Source organism: Dunckerocampus dactyliophorus, chromosome 1 (assembly GCF_027744805.1).
Source record: "Dunckerocampus dactyliophorus isolate RoL2022-P2 chromosome 1, RoL_Ddac_1.1, whole genome shotgun sequence".
NCBI classification, from domain to species: domain Eukaryota; kingdom Metazoa; phylum Chordata; class Actinopteri; order Syngnathiformes; family Syngnathidae; genus Dunckerocampus; species Dunckerocampus dactyliophorus.
Genome location: NC_072819.1, coordinates 5,276,744 through 5,292,827, shown reverse-complemented (window position 1 = coordinate 5,292,827; position 16,084 = coordinate 5,276,744). Strand labels below are relative to the sequence as shown.

Genomic DNA, 16,084 nt, shown 5'->3' with positions numbered 1-16,084 from the left:
TCATTTTTTAAAAGTCAAACCAAGTTGTCATTTTTGGAAAATTAGGTTGAGGAAAAAATCCAAATGTTTGAAGAATAAAGTCAAATATGGAAATAAAATCAGAATTACAAGAAGACAATTTACTAGAAGAAATATGAAATAGTTGGAAAATGTATTTAAAGAAAAAGCCAACAACAGCAGACATGAAAAAAACAGCTCTCATTTTATGAGAATAAAAAGACTAAATATAAAAAAGTCATATTCAAACAACAAAAGTCGTAATTTTACAGGAATAAACTCTTAATATTTTCAGCTAAAAATAATAGAATTTAAGAATGATAGCATAGAAATATTAAAGAAAAAACATTTATTTTTTTTTAAGTTGTAACATTACGAGAAACAAACAAAACAAACTTGTAATTTTTGGAAAATTAGCTTGAGGAAAAATGTATAACGTGAGAAGAGTAAAGTCAAAATATTACGGGAATAACGTCCGAATTACAAGAAGAAATTTGAAATAGTTGGAAAACAACAGCAGAAATGACAAAAAACATCTATAATTTTATTCGAATAAATAAAAAATATGACGAGAAATAAGTTGTATTCTAACAAGAAAAAAGCACCAATTTTATGACCATAAACTCGCAATATTATGAGGTCATTTTAGCAGCGTCGAGTTGAAATATTCAAGAAAATAAAACCCATCATTTTTAAAAGCCGGAATGTTGTGCGCAACAAACAAAACAAAGCTGTCACAGTTGAATGTTTAGGAAAATCAGGTTGAGGAAAAATGTATAATTTTACAAGAATAAAGTCAAAATATTAGAGGGATAAATTCTGAATTACAAAAAATGTTGAAATAGTTGAAAAAAAACCCAACAACAACAACAGAAATGAAAAAAAAATAATTTTATGAGAATAAAGAAAAAAAAAGTCACATTCTAACAACAAAAAAAGTCGCTTTGTCCGAGGATAAACGGAATAAATGTTAATATTATGAGGAAAAGTGATATCATTTCAAATCCATCCTTGTTGTAAAAAGCTGTAATATGAAATATCAAAGTGGCCCCTGCATCCTTTGCCTTCCACGACGTGGACACCCCCGCTTTAAAATGCTGCCTGGCGAGGTAAGCCTACATGTCCTTTAGCTTCAATTTGGTTTTATTTCGTGGTGTTTTGCTAACTTGTAACTATGTCGCTCTCAGTCCGACATGGACACATTTTTATTTTCATTTCAAGGATGTCTAAAAAATGAGATGATTTTAGTATTTTGGAAGCTCCACCACAAAGAGGTCTCGACGAGAGGACAGCAACATGAAAAAAAAGAGTTTCTTCCTAATGAAAGCCAAATGGCGTCATCAATAACAATGGATGAGCGTATCGACGGGGGAATTTGTCCTAATTTGTCCAGGTGCCGATACCGAGTGAGGCTGTCAGCGACACCCCCTCACCCCCCATCTCCAACCCAGCACTTGGGCGAGGAAGCGACCGTGCCATCGATTCGATGATCCTCGTCAACCGTCGCAGCCAAACCGACCCCCCGTGCTAACCCTCCAGGTACAAGCTGACAGACGATCAATCAGAGCCAGTCCCGGCTGTCCCGCAGGTTTTAGTCTCATTCGGCGGAGGCCGACTGTCACGTAAGTAGGAGACGAGGATTCAGAGGGACGTTCAGGATTTCGCTGCCGTAAATGTTTGCTTGAAATGTTGTTGCTGTTTTTTTAGAAAACTCATTTAAAAATCACAAACTGATATTAGACCGATTAGAGACAAGAAATGTCTTTCCGCCGTCACCACCGCGCAAACTGTTGTCATAATGTAGTCCAAAATAATAATAATGCAAAAAAATAAGCATGTTTTGGGGTATTTTTTAAGTATTTTTGTGCTTTTTTTCCACCCTCAAAAATATTTTTTTGTAATTAAAGTTATTTAGATTTAAATAATTAATGAAATTAAAAAAGAGGTAATTACTTGTATGACCCGCTGGAGATCGTAATAATGCAAGAGTCATTTTACTTAATTTTAGTTTGATTTAGTTGAATTGTACAATACTTAATGGTTATTTACATTATTTACATCCGACTCAGGTCGCAGCTACTGTGTTGTGTAGCAAGGTAACACAAACTTCACAGTTAGCCAAGCAGAGGCGAGTACTTTTACTTTATTTGACTTTTATCTGGTGGTGTTTTACAGTGGTTAACTTCTGTTTATGTTCCTATCAGATTGTCACGCCAGGTCATTTTAGTTTTATTTCATTGTTCTTTCCCAGCGGTTAACTTCAACTTTGTACGTTTCTTCCGGCTTCTGATGCTGAGTAGCAAGGTTACGCTACATTTTTTTTGCAAAACACAATGCGTCATCAAAGCAAGGGTGGGCAATTTTTATTTATTTTAGTTTTATCTAGTTGTGTTTTCCAGTGGTTAACTTCAAATTTGTTAAGTTCTTCTACACAAAGCACAATGTGTCACAATAGCAAGAAAGAGTGATGTTTGTTTATTTTAGCCTTATTTTGTTGTTTTTCCCAGACGTTTTCCTTCCACGATGTGTCATCAAAGCAAGGGTGAGTCATTTTTATTTATTTCATTTTTATCTGATTGTCTTTTCCAGTGGTTTACTTGAAATTTGTCCATTCCTCCCAGCTTGTAACGCTGGGTAGCAAAGTAATGCTACATGTTTACACGAGGCACAATGTGCCATCAAAGCAAGAGAGGAGTTTTATTTATTTTAGTTTTATCGAGTCACGTTTACCAGTGGTTAACTTCGAATTCGTACGTTCCCCCAAGCTTGTAACGCTAGGTAGCAAGGTAACACTGCATGTATTTAGGCAAAGCACATTGCGTTATCAAAGCACAGCTCATAGCTTTTATTTATTTTAGTTTTATCTAGTCGTGTTTTGCAGTGGTTAACTTCAAATTTGTACGTTCCTCACAGTTTGTAAGGCTGGGTAGCAAGGTGACGCTACATGTTTGTGCAAAGCCAAAGCAAGGGCGGGTGGTTTTGATTTATTTTAGTTTTATTTAGTCGTGTTTTCCAGGGTTTGTGTTCCCCTCTGCTTAAAAGCACGTGTAGCCAGGCAACATCACGTGTTTACGCAGAGCTCATGGTGTCATCACAGCAAGGGTGAGTAGTTTTACTTGATTTGAGTTGTAGAATTGTATAAGCTCATGGTCCTTTAAGGGGATGATGGCCGTAAGCACGAAAATGCACACTTGGACATCAATATTACATAACACCTCCGTCCAGACATGCGCCCCGCATGTGAACACCATGGGAGCTGGCAAGATAAACACGTACCACAGTGACTTTTGACCCCAGTACTGACTTCACATTCCACCATCCTCTTTCATCCCCGAGCACGGCTTCATTTGTGTGCGTGTCTCGGGACGTCGGCACACTGAAACCCTTTGTCAGGACGTGACAGAGGCCAAAGGGTCAAAGCCTGCGGGCTCGTTCGCTTCTCTGGCAGCTGAAAGGCAGCCACCCTGCCCGGGGCGAGCGCTCGTGTAGACTCCGGTCGGCTGGAGCAACGCAACCCTGCGAGTCAAGGGCGGGCCAAGAGGAAGATGGCTTTTTGAATCCAGACGCATTTGGTGGTGGGACCCTGGTCTAGCGAGATGGTTTCTGCAGAATACAAAGCGGCATTGTCAAGAATCCAACTTGGGCTGACCTCGTCTGTGAAGCCTGTGGACCAGACAGGACGTCTGGGTCGGGGTTCCTGATTAACTTGGACGGATGGATGGTCGGTAGTCGGCTTGTTGGAATCCCAGTCCAAGGAGTTTGCATGTTCTGGTACTCATTCAGTTCCAGATGGATCCTTTGACCAAGGCGCTGCCTCAAGATCTGGATGGTGTCTGTGGGTTGTCAGGGCTGGTCATGAAACTCCAAATGCAGCTTCTGCCCTCAAAACGATATCTGGAGGTCGCCTACAGCCACAGCTCTTAGTGATAATGCTTTTTGACCGGGCGCTGATTACAGACACCAGTGCTTATTTGCTTCTGACGCCCACCATAGGAGACTCCACGGTTCACTCAATGGAGGCTTTCATTTTAGTGTTTACGGTGTGGACACAAAAGGCCCACGGGCCGGACTTTGGACACCCTTGAACAAACGATTCTTCTAGATTCCTGTTGATTTTGAATCGTATCGAACAACACAAGTGGTCACGATACAAATTCTAGTTCCTCCTAGTTTCCCTCCAATCCAACCACAGCAGGGGGGTTAATGGCAGAGACGCTTGAGAGGATGGGGGACACGATGACAAGGAGCCTGGCATAACCCAGAAAAAAGAAAAAAAGGAGAACCCATGCATGGATTTTGAATTTCACAGCTGAGCACCTGGCAGAAATTGCCATGGTTGGAGGAGAGAGAGAGAAAAAGGTCTTTTCTTTTGTGATAATCTTTGAGCTGCGAGGCTTTCTAAAGCCGGGTGAGGAAATAGGATGATAACAGCATACGTGCGCTAAAAAGACTGACAGCAGCACGCGGATGGGGAGCGTGTAGTGGGTCAACTGGCTCTCTATTACAAGATGAACACTGTTACTAGCACACACAATGGATAATTATTCTTCCAGCGCTCCACAGGAAAGACTTTTAAGACTGAGACGTTGCCAAAAATGAGCCCATTTGCATGGGTCGCTGAGCTCTAGAACTCATTTACACTGGAGCCTCAACAGTTGAACGCTGTGGAAGTCGTAAAATGAGGAAATGTATCATGTTGGGGGGATGCTCCTCAAAAGTCGCACAAGAAGTGTTGTGCTTTGCCCTTTTTTAGTCGAATCGCTACGTTAAGGTTACCAATAATGGCAAAGTGGAAAAGTGTGATGACAACCATAGAACCAGACACTGAAGGGTTTTTTTTTTATTTTTTATTTTGAATGTTTTTTAAAATGCGTTGTAATATATGGAACCAGGTGAATTTGATCAGAATTTTATTGAAAAAAAAAGATAAATAGTATTAATTGCTATTATTATGACTTTATTATATTAAGCCAAATACTGGTTTATTTAATTTCACTTTCTGAATGAAGTAGAATCAATTATTATTATTATTATTATGTAATTCATCATGAACAAAATATTTGTCAAAATAATTAAAAAGCCACAGAAAACTACAACTGTAGATTTTAAATTACCATGTAAAATAATAGCAATTTATATTTATTAGATATTTATACTATTTATGTATGTATTTAAATACTTACTTAATGTATTTAATATAAAAATGTATTAATTAAATTAAATATATGAATACAAATGAATTCAAAAAGATGAATATAAATACAAAAAATAGTAAATGTATGTCCTTGCTGCTCAGTACTACTAGAGTTAGGGTTCAGTTGCTGTTTTTTTAATGCTTTTAAAAAAGCGTTATAATAAATAGAACCAGTTTATTATAATGAATGAATGCAAATTTGATTCAAATTTCACAGAAAAAAAGATAAATATTATCAATCATTATTATTAATATTGTCAATAATAATAAGACAAATTTTATTTTTTCATTGAAATACAAAAAAATATTATTGTTTTTGTTATTATTAGTGGTATTTAATTAATCAATAAGAAAATATTTGTAAAAATAATTCAAAAGCCATTTAAAATTACAACTAGATTGAAAGTACTGTGAAATTATTGTAATATTGAAATAATTATTAATATATTATATAATTGCATATGTATTATATTTATATTATATATTTATATTATTTATGTATTGATGTTTTTATTTATTTATTTATGTAATGTTTAAAATATTAATTGTATTATATTTTAATAAAACAAAATATATTCATACAAATCATTTTAAAATATTTTATATTTAATGGGGCGTCAGGGGGCACGAAATTGGGTCTACGAGAACGAGACGAGACAAGATTTTAACATTTCTTTTAAGCAAATTACAATGAAAATATAGCAAATATGTGACAATCAAATTCAATTTCTACGACATTCCACGACATACAGTCCACACCTGCCTCCACCCACCAAGACAAAACCACTGTATGAGTGACCAAAGGGCTCACTCCGTTCATGCCGTTGTTCTATGGAACAAACACTCCAAGGTGCTGAAACCAATGCACAGAGTGAACTCTCTTCCTGCCTGTTTGGAGGCGGGAAACGAGGAAAACAGACACGCGTGCACATGGCGATATATTGAGGCCGGCAAAATGATCAAGTTCATTTTCATTTATGGTGCGATGAATTAATCAATGTATTTATTATTATTGCCCACAAGACAGTTCATATCTGAACGAGAAATCTTGTCAGGTTTTAATCTTGCGGGATATTGTGGCACCCCTCATTTTTAACTTATATGTTTTATTTATTTGCTGTTAATTAGATTACATATGTACACAGTTCATATTTAAATATTGGAAATGTATTATATTTTTAATAATGAAAGTGTGATGACGACCATAGACCCTCAAATGGAATGTATTGCAAATAGGCACATGTGTCTCTGTCCTGGCTGCTCAGAAATATATAATTGTTTCTTTTTGTTAAGGTTTTTAACAAAGCAAGCGGTTAAAAAATGCAGATGTGCGTAGTTTTACCTTATTTTAGTTTTAGCTGGTTTGATTTTTAACTTGTTTTTACACTTGCACGACAGTTCAACTGTTTTATGATAGTTACTGACTCTAAAAGTGTTTTCAACTGTGAACAAATCAGAAGTTTAACAACATCCCGAGCCTAAAGGTTCCTCATTTTCAGCCAACAGGTCAAATTTAGTTAAAAAAAACCCCAAAAAACCAAATGTACTCCTTGTGTTCCATGCAGCGCGTCTCTCCCTGTCAAATCTCCCCATGAATAAAAGATCACAGCTTGGCTCGCCGCACTGGACGCAGACCAAAGCCACCGACACTCCACGCGCTCGCTGCTTATTCTCCGGCGTGCGCGATGGCCGGCAGCCATGACAGCGCAGGGCGGGCGCCGCCACAAAAGGCAACGAAAGGCTGGCGTCACAGAAATGTTGATCGTCCAAACGTCCGAGTCGGTGCCCCGTTGTGTTGCTGAAGTCACCGCAAAGGAGGCGAGCGCTTCAGCTACTGCAGTGTGCATGCCAGGCCACTAGCTGGCAGTCTAACTGTGTGATTAAAGAGCACACAGCTGCACCGCCAACATACGCAGTTCATTTCCTTCTTTTGTGTCTGGTCAAAAATGCTAAATTAATTTTGCTACCTGAGCTGCAAACAAATGTGTCTGAAATACGGCAAATGCTGTATTAATAGGCGAGCCTTTCAGGAGGACAAAGCGTTAATTGGACGCAGGCCGTCACTGGAGAGATCATTTAGGTGCTGCATTGTCATTATTGGAAACGTGAAAACTCACAAGTACACTCTGAGAAATGCATGAGAAAGTGGAAAGGAAAATGCTAGCTCTCGTTGACCACGTGCTCATTTACGAGAGTCCAAGATCCTCTTTGCGATGGAAGCGTGATGGTTGTAAGGGCCGACAGCAAAACCGCTAGCCAAAGATCCTCTATGTGACAGATGTGCTCTGCTGTTTTGAAGGAATCGACTGTAAGAACGCTAATCAAATATCCTCTATATAAGCAGGCGCACACTGCTGTTTTTAAGGATTTACTGCAAAAACACAGGTCAAAGATCCTGCAAATGACAGGAACACCCAGCTTTTTAAAGGACCGATGACCAATATGCCAGTCAAAGATCCTTTATGTTACCGGAGCTCTCTGTTGTTTTTAAGGACATACTACAAAAAAAAAAAATAGCTAGCCAAAGATCCTCTATGTGACAGACGTGCTCTGCTGTTTTTATGGATCAACTGCAAAAATGCTAGTCAAAGATCCTCTCAATGACAGGAGTGATCTGCTGTATTGAAGGAATCAACTGCAACAACGGTAATCAAAGATCCTCTACGAAACAGAAACACACTGCTGTTTTTAAGGTTTTTTCAAGGAACAACTGCAGTCAAAGATCCTTTATGTTACAGTAGAACCCTGCTGATTTTAAGGACCTACTACAAAAAACAAGCTAGGCAAAGATCCTCTGTGTGACAGGCACGCTCTGCTGCTTTCAAGGACGAACTGCAAAAATGCTAGTCAAAGATTCTCTATATGACAGGAGTGATCTGCTGTTTTGAAGGAATCGACTTCTGTTCCTTAGGATTTACTGCCATGCAAAGAACCTGCATGTAACGGAAACGCTGTGCTGTTTTAAGAACCAACTGCAAAAATTACGGTCAAAGATCCTTTATCTGACAGGAGCGCTCTTCTCTTTCTACAGAAAAAAAAACAAAACCCCTAGTCCATCTACTTCATCTGCATGACAAGACTGCTCGTCGGTTTTATGGACCCACTGCCAAAAAGCTAGTCAAAGATCCTCTATATGCTAATTGTTTGAAGGAATCTGGGCCGGCCTGATGTCGTTCATGTGCCAGATTTGGCCCATGGGCTGCCAGTTGAATATCCAGGACTTTAAGGAAGCTTCACCTGCTAAAGTTGTAGTCCAGGAGACTTGCTGACTGGACCAGCAGCAGCATAATGGCAGCCCTGCTCAGTTGCACTTCTACGGACTTCCATGGCGTCCGTTTTCACCAGAGCAGCATGTGGATAGGCTCAAGATAATCCAACTTGTGCATTCAGACGGATATGGGCGTGTAGGGCGAGAGAAGGTGAAGCCTGAAGGCGACACCGCCAGAGCAGCAGGCGGACTCAGCCATGAGGAAGTGAACACGCACTTTTTACAAGAGTTGGAGCCAACTAAAAAAGCAGCGAGCCGTTCACGTGAACAAAACCTTTCAAACTTCTGGTCGGGTGAAGCCAGTCCTCACACGAGATCCCAAAAAGAGCATGGAATTACCGCCAAAATTGCAACTTTTCATTCATATTCTAACGCTATAGAGCCCTTTCTTATTATCTGCTTCTTATTATTTGGTAACTGCATGAAATTAGACCCTGAACGCGTATTGCATGTTGCATGTTGCATGTTATGACTTGTATAGTGTGCACATGAAAACAGAATTCCACAAACAATATTTATGTTTTAAAATGATTGCATTAAACCAGGTTATATTTGCTAATATATATATATTTTAAAAGTTGAATAAAGTTTATTTTAATTCTTTTTCTGAGGTGAATGAAATATAATAAATATATGAATACATATTACGTTATATTAATATTATGATATCATAAAAACATGATTATAGTTTCTTATTACTTTTATTATTGGATTTATTTTTGTATCATTTTCTTATTTTGTTTCTTGTATTACGAGATTATCTTGTATTATTGAGTTCCTCAAATATTTAAAAATTCATTAAAAAATAATTTAAAGTAGCTCTTACAATGTAAAATAATGAAAAATAATTAACACAACAAAACAAATTAGCAAATTTAAAAATATTGCTCACAATACAATATTTCAAATAAAATTTTATTTTTTATTTTTTTATTCATAATGCAAATATGTTATTGTACTGTAAATAAATGTAAAATATCAAATGTATTGTCAAAAACTAAAATGATTTCATATCATTTTAAATATATTTTAAAAGTAATTGAACAAAGTACTTCATAATACTGCAACTAATAAAATTAATTTAAAATACAGTCATTTTATACATTGTAAATAGATTTTATTTCATGCTTTATAAATACATCTTAAAAGGAGTTAAATAAAATACTTTATAACAATAAATAAACTTAATTCTAAAATAGAATAACATTATTTCAAATCCATTTAAGAAGTAATTGAATAAAATGTTACAATAATTACTGATTTTATTTTAAACAATTAAATATTTTAATTTTATTTTGATTTTTTAAAAATAAAATAAAATGCAATTATTTCAAATACATTTAACAAGTAATTCAATAATTTTAAAATAAAATAATTTTTATAATTGTTAATTTTTATTTAAAACCTTAAAACTTCATTTTAAAAACATAAAATTATTTTTATTTTACTGTGAGTGGATTAAATAAGATTGAAGAGTATGATTTTAAATACATTTAAATTAAATAAAATACTTTATAATCACCAATAAACCTACTTTATCTATAAAACCTGACTTACTTAAGTGAGTTTTTTTTATGAATGCATGAAAACATCCTACAGGTCATTAAAAGTGCAGACATCGTGGTTCACGTATCCAACATCGAGACTTGTAGACGTGGGCGCCTGCACGCAAAGACCGTCTCCACTCTGAAGTCATCCTGCGTAATTACCAACGCTTTTCTTCTCATTTATTCCTCAGATGAAACAAGTGTTTGATGTGGAGCCGCTGAGTGCGAAGCCGTGCGGCATCAGCATTCCACACCTTCACTCGCTCTTCACGGAGCAGACAAACAGAGAGCGAGCGCAAACAGAGCCATCTGGTGGTCTGAAGTTGTCAAACTTTACGGGAATCACGCTGTTTGTGTGTTTGGAAGCGTCAGTAATGTCTTCTAAATGCCTCGTGTGTCCTGATCCCATCTCCGCTGGAAGATGGGCATCGCGAGCTCCGTCGTGAGTGCTTGGCTCTGGAAGCGATGGAGGCCAAGCGCCGGCTGAGTGGAGGCGGCGAGAACAAAGCCGGAATGATATCAAACACAAAGCAGGACACATTTGGCTCCGCTCGCGTTTCCTACTCGCGGTAACAAAGAGGACCTCTGTGGCCGACACAGCATGGGAGGAAGGAGAAAGGGAGAGAGAGAGATACAGGCACAGCTTTTGCATAGATAGCAACATACTGTCATCTGCTGTACTGTACTGTACTGTACTGTACTGTACTGTACTGTACTGTACTGTACTGTACTGGCACTCCTCTTTCACGCCCCATTTAAGTAACCATCAATCGTTTAAATGTGCTAATCTGTCTGTCCATTCACATACACACCCATGCTCTAAACCGTCGTTCTCGAGTTACTAGTCAATCTTTGGGACTCGATCGCGAGAATGTTAGAAAAAAGATGTATGATCACATCACCTCCCGGAGAATGAGCAACAGGCACGCATTTTGACCACTGAACACGCCCGTGCTCCTTGCCGCTGTCCAGGCAAGCTCCAGCCAGGAGGCCGGTCTCCAAAACCCGACCGGAGGAGGTATCATGAGCGCACACACGTACACCGGCTCGCCTCGCGCTCACAGGTCGAGCCACAAGGAGAGAGGGCAAAGATGTGCCTGCTCACGCAACAGCAAGTATCGCACGTTACGGCCCAAAAGCAGCCTTTGCTACTTCAAAATTAAGGCACAAATGTAACTCCATAGATGTGCACCTTCAAAAAACACTGCTCATTAGGACTGGCTGCTGTAACGCAGCCCCTCCCCCCTCCATCACCATCACTTCGCTCGCCCACGACACCGAGCCAACATGCCAAATACACTTGTAGTTTGCTCATAGAGCCGACGCCACAAGCCCGACCCCGGCGAAGATCCACAGAAGTAGGGGTGCCCAAAGTGCGGCCCAGGGGCCATCTGGGGGACCCAGAGATCTTGGGCTCCAAAAGGGTCTGTCCTTTCATATAAACACAGATGTTGCAAATCTAATTGGATGTACGCATAATCTAAATTATTTGTTGGTCTATTCACATACTATAAACTAGGGATGAGCCGGAGTATCCTTTACGGATAATGCATTTGTGCCGAGTACGAGCATGAAACGACAGCTCGTCATTATCTGCAATCGTGACGAAGGAAAATCCTCATTGGGTAACTACTTACGTATTCAGTCTGCATGCTCTGTGATTGGCCTGTCACACAGAGTTACAGCCCCTCCCTAGACAGACACATTAATGGCAAAACAAACATACTCAGCATAAAGATCACTCTCCTCGCGCTCACGATATCTGAACTCGCTGCACCCTGCGCTCTCGCTCACAACGGCTCCCTGTCACCCAGTGCTCGCTCGTGGTGCCTGAATAAGCGCTCGCTCCTGCTTATCGGTTTGTATGATATCCAAGGTTGGTTGGTAGACTTGTTTCGCTACGTAAGTAGCTAGTCATATAAAGGTAGATGGAAAACGTTGCTTGTAGTACTGAACGCGGTGCTTTTGAGAAAAATACAGTGAACGAGGCTGACAGATTATTTCCCTGTTTGCCATCATTGGATGTCTGCATGGATCCCAGCTTCGCACAGATCATTCAAACATTTTAAATGTCATCAAAAATATGTTCTGTAAGTGGTTCTTTTACTTTTGTGATCAAAAATGTCATTTGAATCTCAATTTTGAGGCTGTTCTGCAAATAGTTTTCAAATAAACAATAAATACAGCAATTTCCGATCAATCCATGTCAATTTCAGACTTAACATAACATACTGATTTAAGCCCCCACCCATTTTCAGTCAAACCACGCCCACTTCCTGTTCATTCCTCAACCAATCCGAGTACAGATACAAATACAGATAATTTAGATGGGTGAACAGATACAGATACAAATAGTGGTGTTCACCCATACCCATAGTGTAAACATCACACTGTCCGTATATACACATACTTGTACATCCATTAAGGCAATATATCTGTCTGTCCATTCACATACACACCCAAGCTCTAAACACTGATACTGTATGTCTGTCCATGCACATGCAACCATATTACAAACCTATCTGTCCATTCACCTCCACTCATAAATGTCGGCCTGTCCTTTCATGTAAGCACAGATGATGTAAGTCCATTCGCATATGCCCATAATCTAAATTACTTGTTTGTCCATTCACATACTGTACACCCAGACTATGAACATTTCTATTCATTCAACAACCCCCATAGTGTCAACATGTGTCCGTTCATTCACATACACCCATAATGTAAACATCCATCTGTCCGTTCACATAAACTTGTTTGTTCATTCGCCCATACCCATAATGTAAACATCTGTCTGTCTGTCCATTCACATATACACATACTGTAAATGTCTGTCCGCTCATGTACATCTATTAAGGCAACATATTTGTCGATCCATTCACATACACTCATACTGCAGTGTCTGTTCATTCGCCTTTATCCATAATGTAAACATCTGGCTCTCACTTCATGTACTCCTATAATGGTAGCACGTGGTTTTCCATTCACATACACCCAGAGTGGTAAATACATCCATTTCCAGACAACCATACTAGAAGTGTAAATGCCTATCCACCACACCCATAATCTAAGCATTTGTTTTCATTCCCATAAGCGCACGTATGTCCTTTCACGTAATGGAACCATTTGTTTTTCTGCTTAAATGTACCCATAATGTCGATATAAAGGATGTATGGCCATTCGCATACAATCACATTACGTTCCAGTGTATATAAACCCCAACAACCATAACATGAATATGCGTTTCTCCATTCACACACTAACACATTCAATATCTCCGCACCCATCCTGCAGCTGCAAATATTCAAATGCATTTTTGCCAAACTTTGAATATGAAAACAACTACGCAAAGCGCGCTGACTTTCAACGTGTGCGTCCATTGGAAACAAATATTTTGGAGACGCAAACGTGCATCAAAAGCGAGTCTGAGGTGCAAAACTCTTTGTTCCAGTCAGCAGTGTTGCAGGTCGAGGAGGCTGACGAGATTCAGCGTGACACCGTTATATTTTTACACTCCCAGCAGGCAAACACTCACTGACTAAAACAAAGCTTGTTTTTTTTAACAGTGTGAAATCTTTTTCTTTTTTGTGTGGCATGAAATAAAACAAATCACACAGCCGCCCACAGCTATTTGTGTCAGTCGCACGGGCGCTGCAAGCCCAGCGCTAACCTGTTAGCTATCTGTCTGCCCATTCACATATAGAGTACGCATACTGTACGCATCTGTCAGTCCATTCGCATACACTCACAATGATTACATCTGTCTACATATGCAAATGCATCTGTAGTCTAAACATGTCTGTCCGTTCACACACACCCATGTCTGCCCATTAACATATACTGATACTGTAAACATCCGTCTGTCCATTCACATACACTGAGAATGATTACATCCGTCTATCCATGCATATGCACCTATGCTGTAAACATGTCTGTCCATTCATACACATTGTACACATCTGTCTATTCACTGCACTCGTGTTAACACCACATGTTCAAACCCTTCTGCCCCCCAGCACACAGTAAATGGTTTATCCTTTCATCTAATGGTAATGGTAAACATCATCTTGACTTATGTTTGTCCAGTCACACACACATAATGTAGACATATGTCTCTCCAATAAGCTACACTGATATTGATTATTTCTGTATGTCAATTATCATTCACCCATCATGGCAACATCTGTCTTTCCATTCACATACACCCATAATACAGCAGTAACATCTGTTTGTCTGTTGAGTCACATAAACCCATAATTATAACAACATAACTATTTTTCCATTCACCCACATCCACGGTGCCAAAATACTGCATGTCAGTCCATTCACGTATAGACTTGCCTGTGCATTCGCACACATGTCCTTGGCATCTGTCTGTCTGTTCATATACACACAATAAGGATACATACACATGTAATATAACCAACTGTTTCCACTTGCATACACCCAGAATGCTAACATCTGTATGTCCATTCACATAAACTCACAATATAAAAGTGTATATTCACATACTGCACATATGTACAAATCTACACACGTCTGTCCTTTCACATACGCCCATAACATAAATGTCAGTACGGTCCCTCATTTACACCCATAATGCTAACATCTGTATGTCCATTCACATAACCCGACATCATGCAAACAGCCGTCTGTCCTTTCACCAACACATACTTTGTCCAGTCCAGCACGTCACTGACGGGCCGCTCTTCACCTGATGATGGCGTGTCACGGCACGAGACGGAGATGGACAAACGTCACTTGGCGAGATAAGAGAAGAGACGACTTCCGTCTGCCCCTTTCACCTTCATCCATCCTCCTCCTCCTCCTGTCATCGTCCTCAGCCAAGCATCCGCCAAGTGCACTTGATCTTCATTCCTCTCTCTCTTTTTCTATCGTCTCCATTTCTTGCTTCATCCCTGCCCTCATTGTTCGCTTTCATTATCAAACGCCGGCACAGCGACCCCCCCCCCCCCGCCTTCCCGCTGTGCCGCCCTGATTATTTATAGCCCACAAGAGGGTGTCGGTGGCACTCGTGTTGAGAGGGCGGACCAGCACAGAGAGGGGCCTTTTTTTTTTTTTTTTTTTTTACTACTGTAATGTTTCAGCACCTACCTGTCTTTCCGACATGACGTACAGGTGAGCGCGGTCCAGCGAAAAGGCCATGTCTCGGAGGATGGGGCTGCCGTCCTTCATGACCGCCACCGTCTCGTACTGCACGCCGCCGTGAGGGGGACCGTCCACGCGGATCTGGAAAAGAAAGAACAGAGCGTTTTTGACAACAGTTTGATTGTTTAACGAGACACTTCACCCCAGCTGGTGTCAAATAGCCAACAAAATCAATAAGACTCCTGTGCAGATGGGGGAGGGGGGGGGATCAGTTGTAAAGTGTCTCTTATACAGTGTTGGCAACATAAATACACAAATTTGCCCACAGCTACTTCAACCATCTTGTGTCAGATATCAGTCAAAATCAATTGGATTTATGCACAGGAAAAGAGCAGTAGCCGTGGAACGTCTGGAGTTTTTAATAGGTTATTTACGCACTCGTACTAAATATTAGATCTTTGACCACAGCTACTTCGGCCATCTTGTGTCAGATATCGGTCAAAATCAATAGGATTGCTGTTTTGACATGAAACAATAGCTTCTGAGTGTCTGAAATTCAGTTGTTGAGTGTCCCGTAAACATTAGTGGCAACAAAAATGCACACATTTGACTTCTGACCTCAGCCATCTTGGGTCAAATACCAGTCAAAATCAACAGGGTTCCTTTTTTGACAAAAACCAATAGCTCATGGGTGTTTCCATACCAGTTGTAGTCCTGTTTTGACATGGAACGTTAGGCTAGGTAGCTTCTGACTGTCTGAAATTCAGTTGTTGAGTGTTTTTTTTAAACATTGTTATTAATAAAAATGTACAGATTTGACATTTGACCACAGCTACATCAGCTATCTTGTTTTCAGATATTACTTGTAGTATAATCATTAGGTTTTGTGTGTGTGTGTGCGTGTGTGTGATACTGAAAACCTTCAGGCTAGGGGTGTCCAAACTCTTCCAACCGAGGGCCGCGTGCTGA

The 16,084-nt window shown here is 39.5% G+C and overlaps 1 protein-coding gene across 1 annotated transcript in view; it reads right to left on the bottom strand.

Moving 5' to 3' along the window:
• Positions 1-16,084, bottom strand: part of plxna2 (plexin A2) — a 231,996-nt gene that overhangs the window by 120,926 nt on the left and 94,986 nt on the right. The window contains exon 4 of the mRNA XM_054783875.1: positions 15,122-15,256. Within this exon, the coding sequence (XP_054639850.1) occupies positions 15,122-15,256 (135 nt within the window). The remainder of the gene's footprint in view (positions 1-15,121; positions 15,257-16,084) is intronic.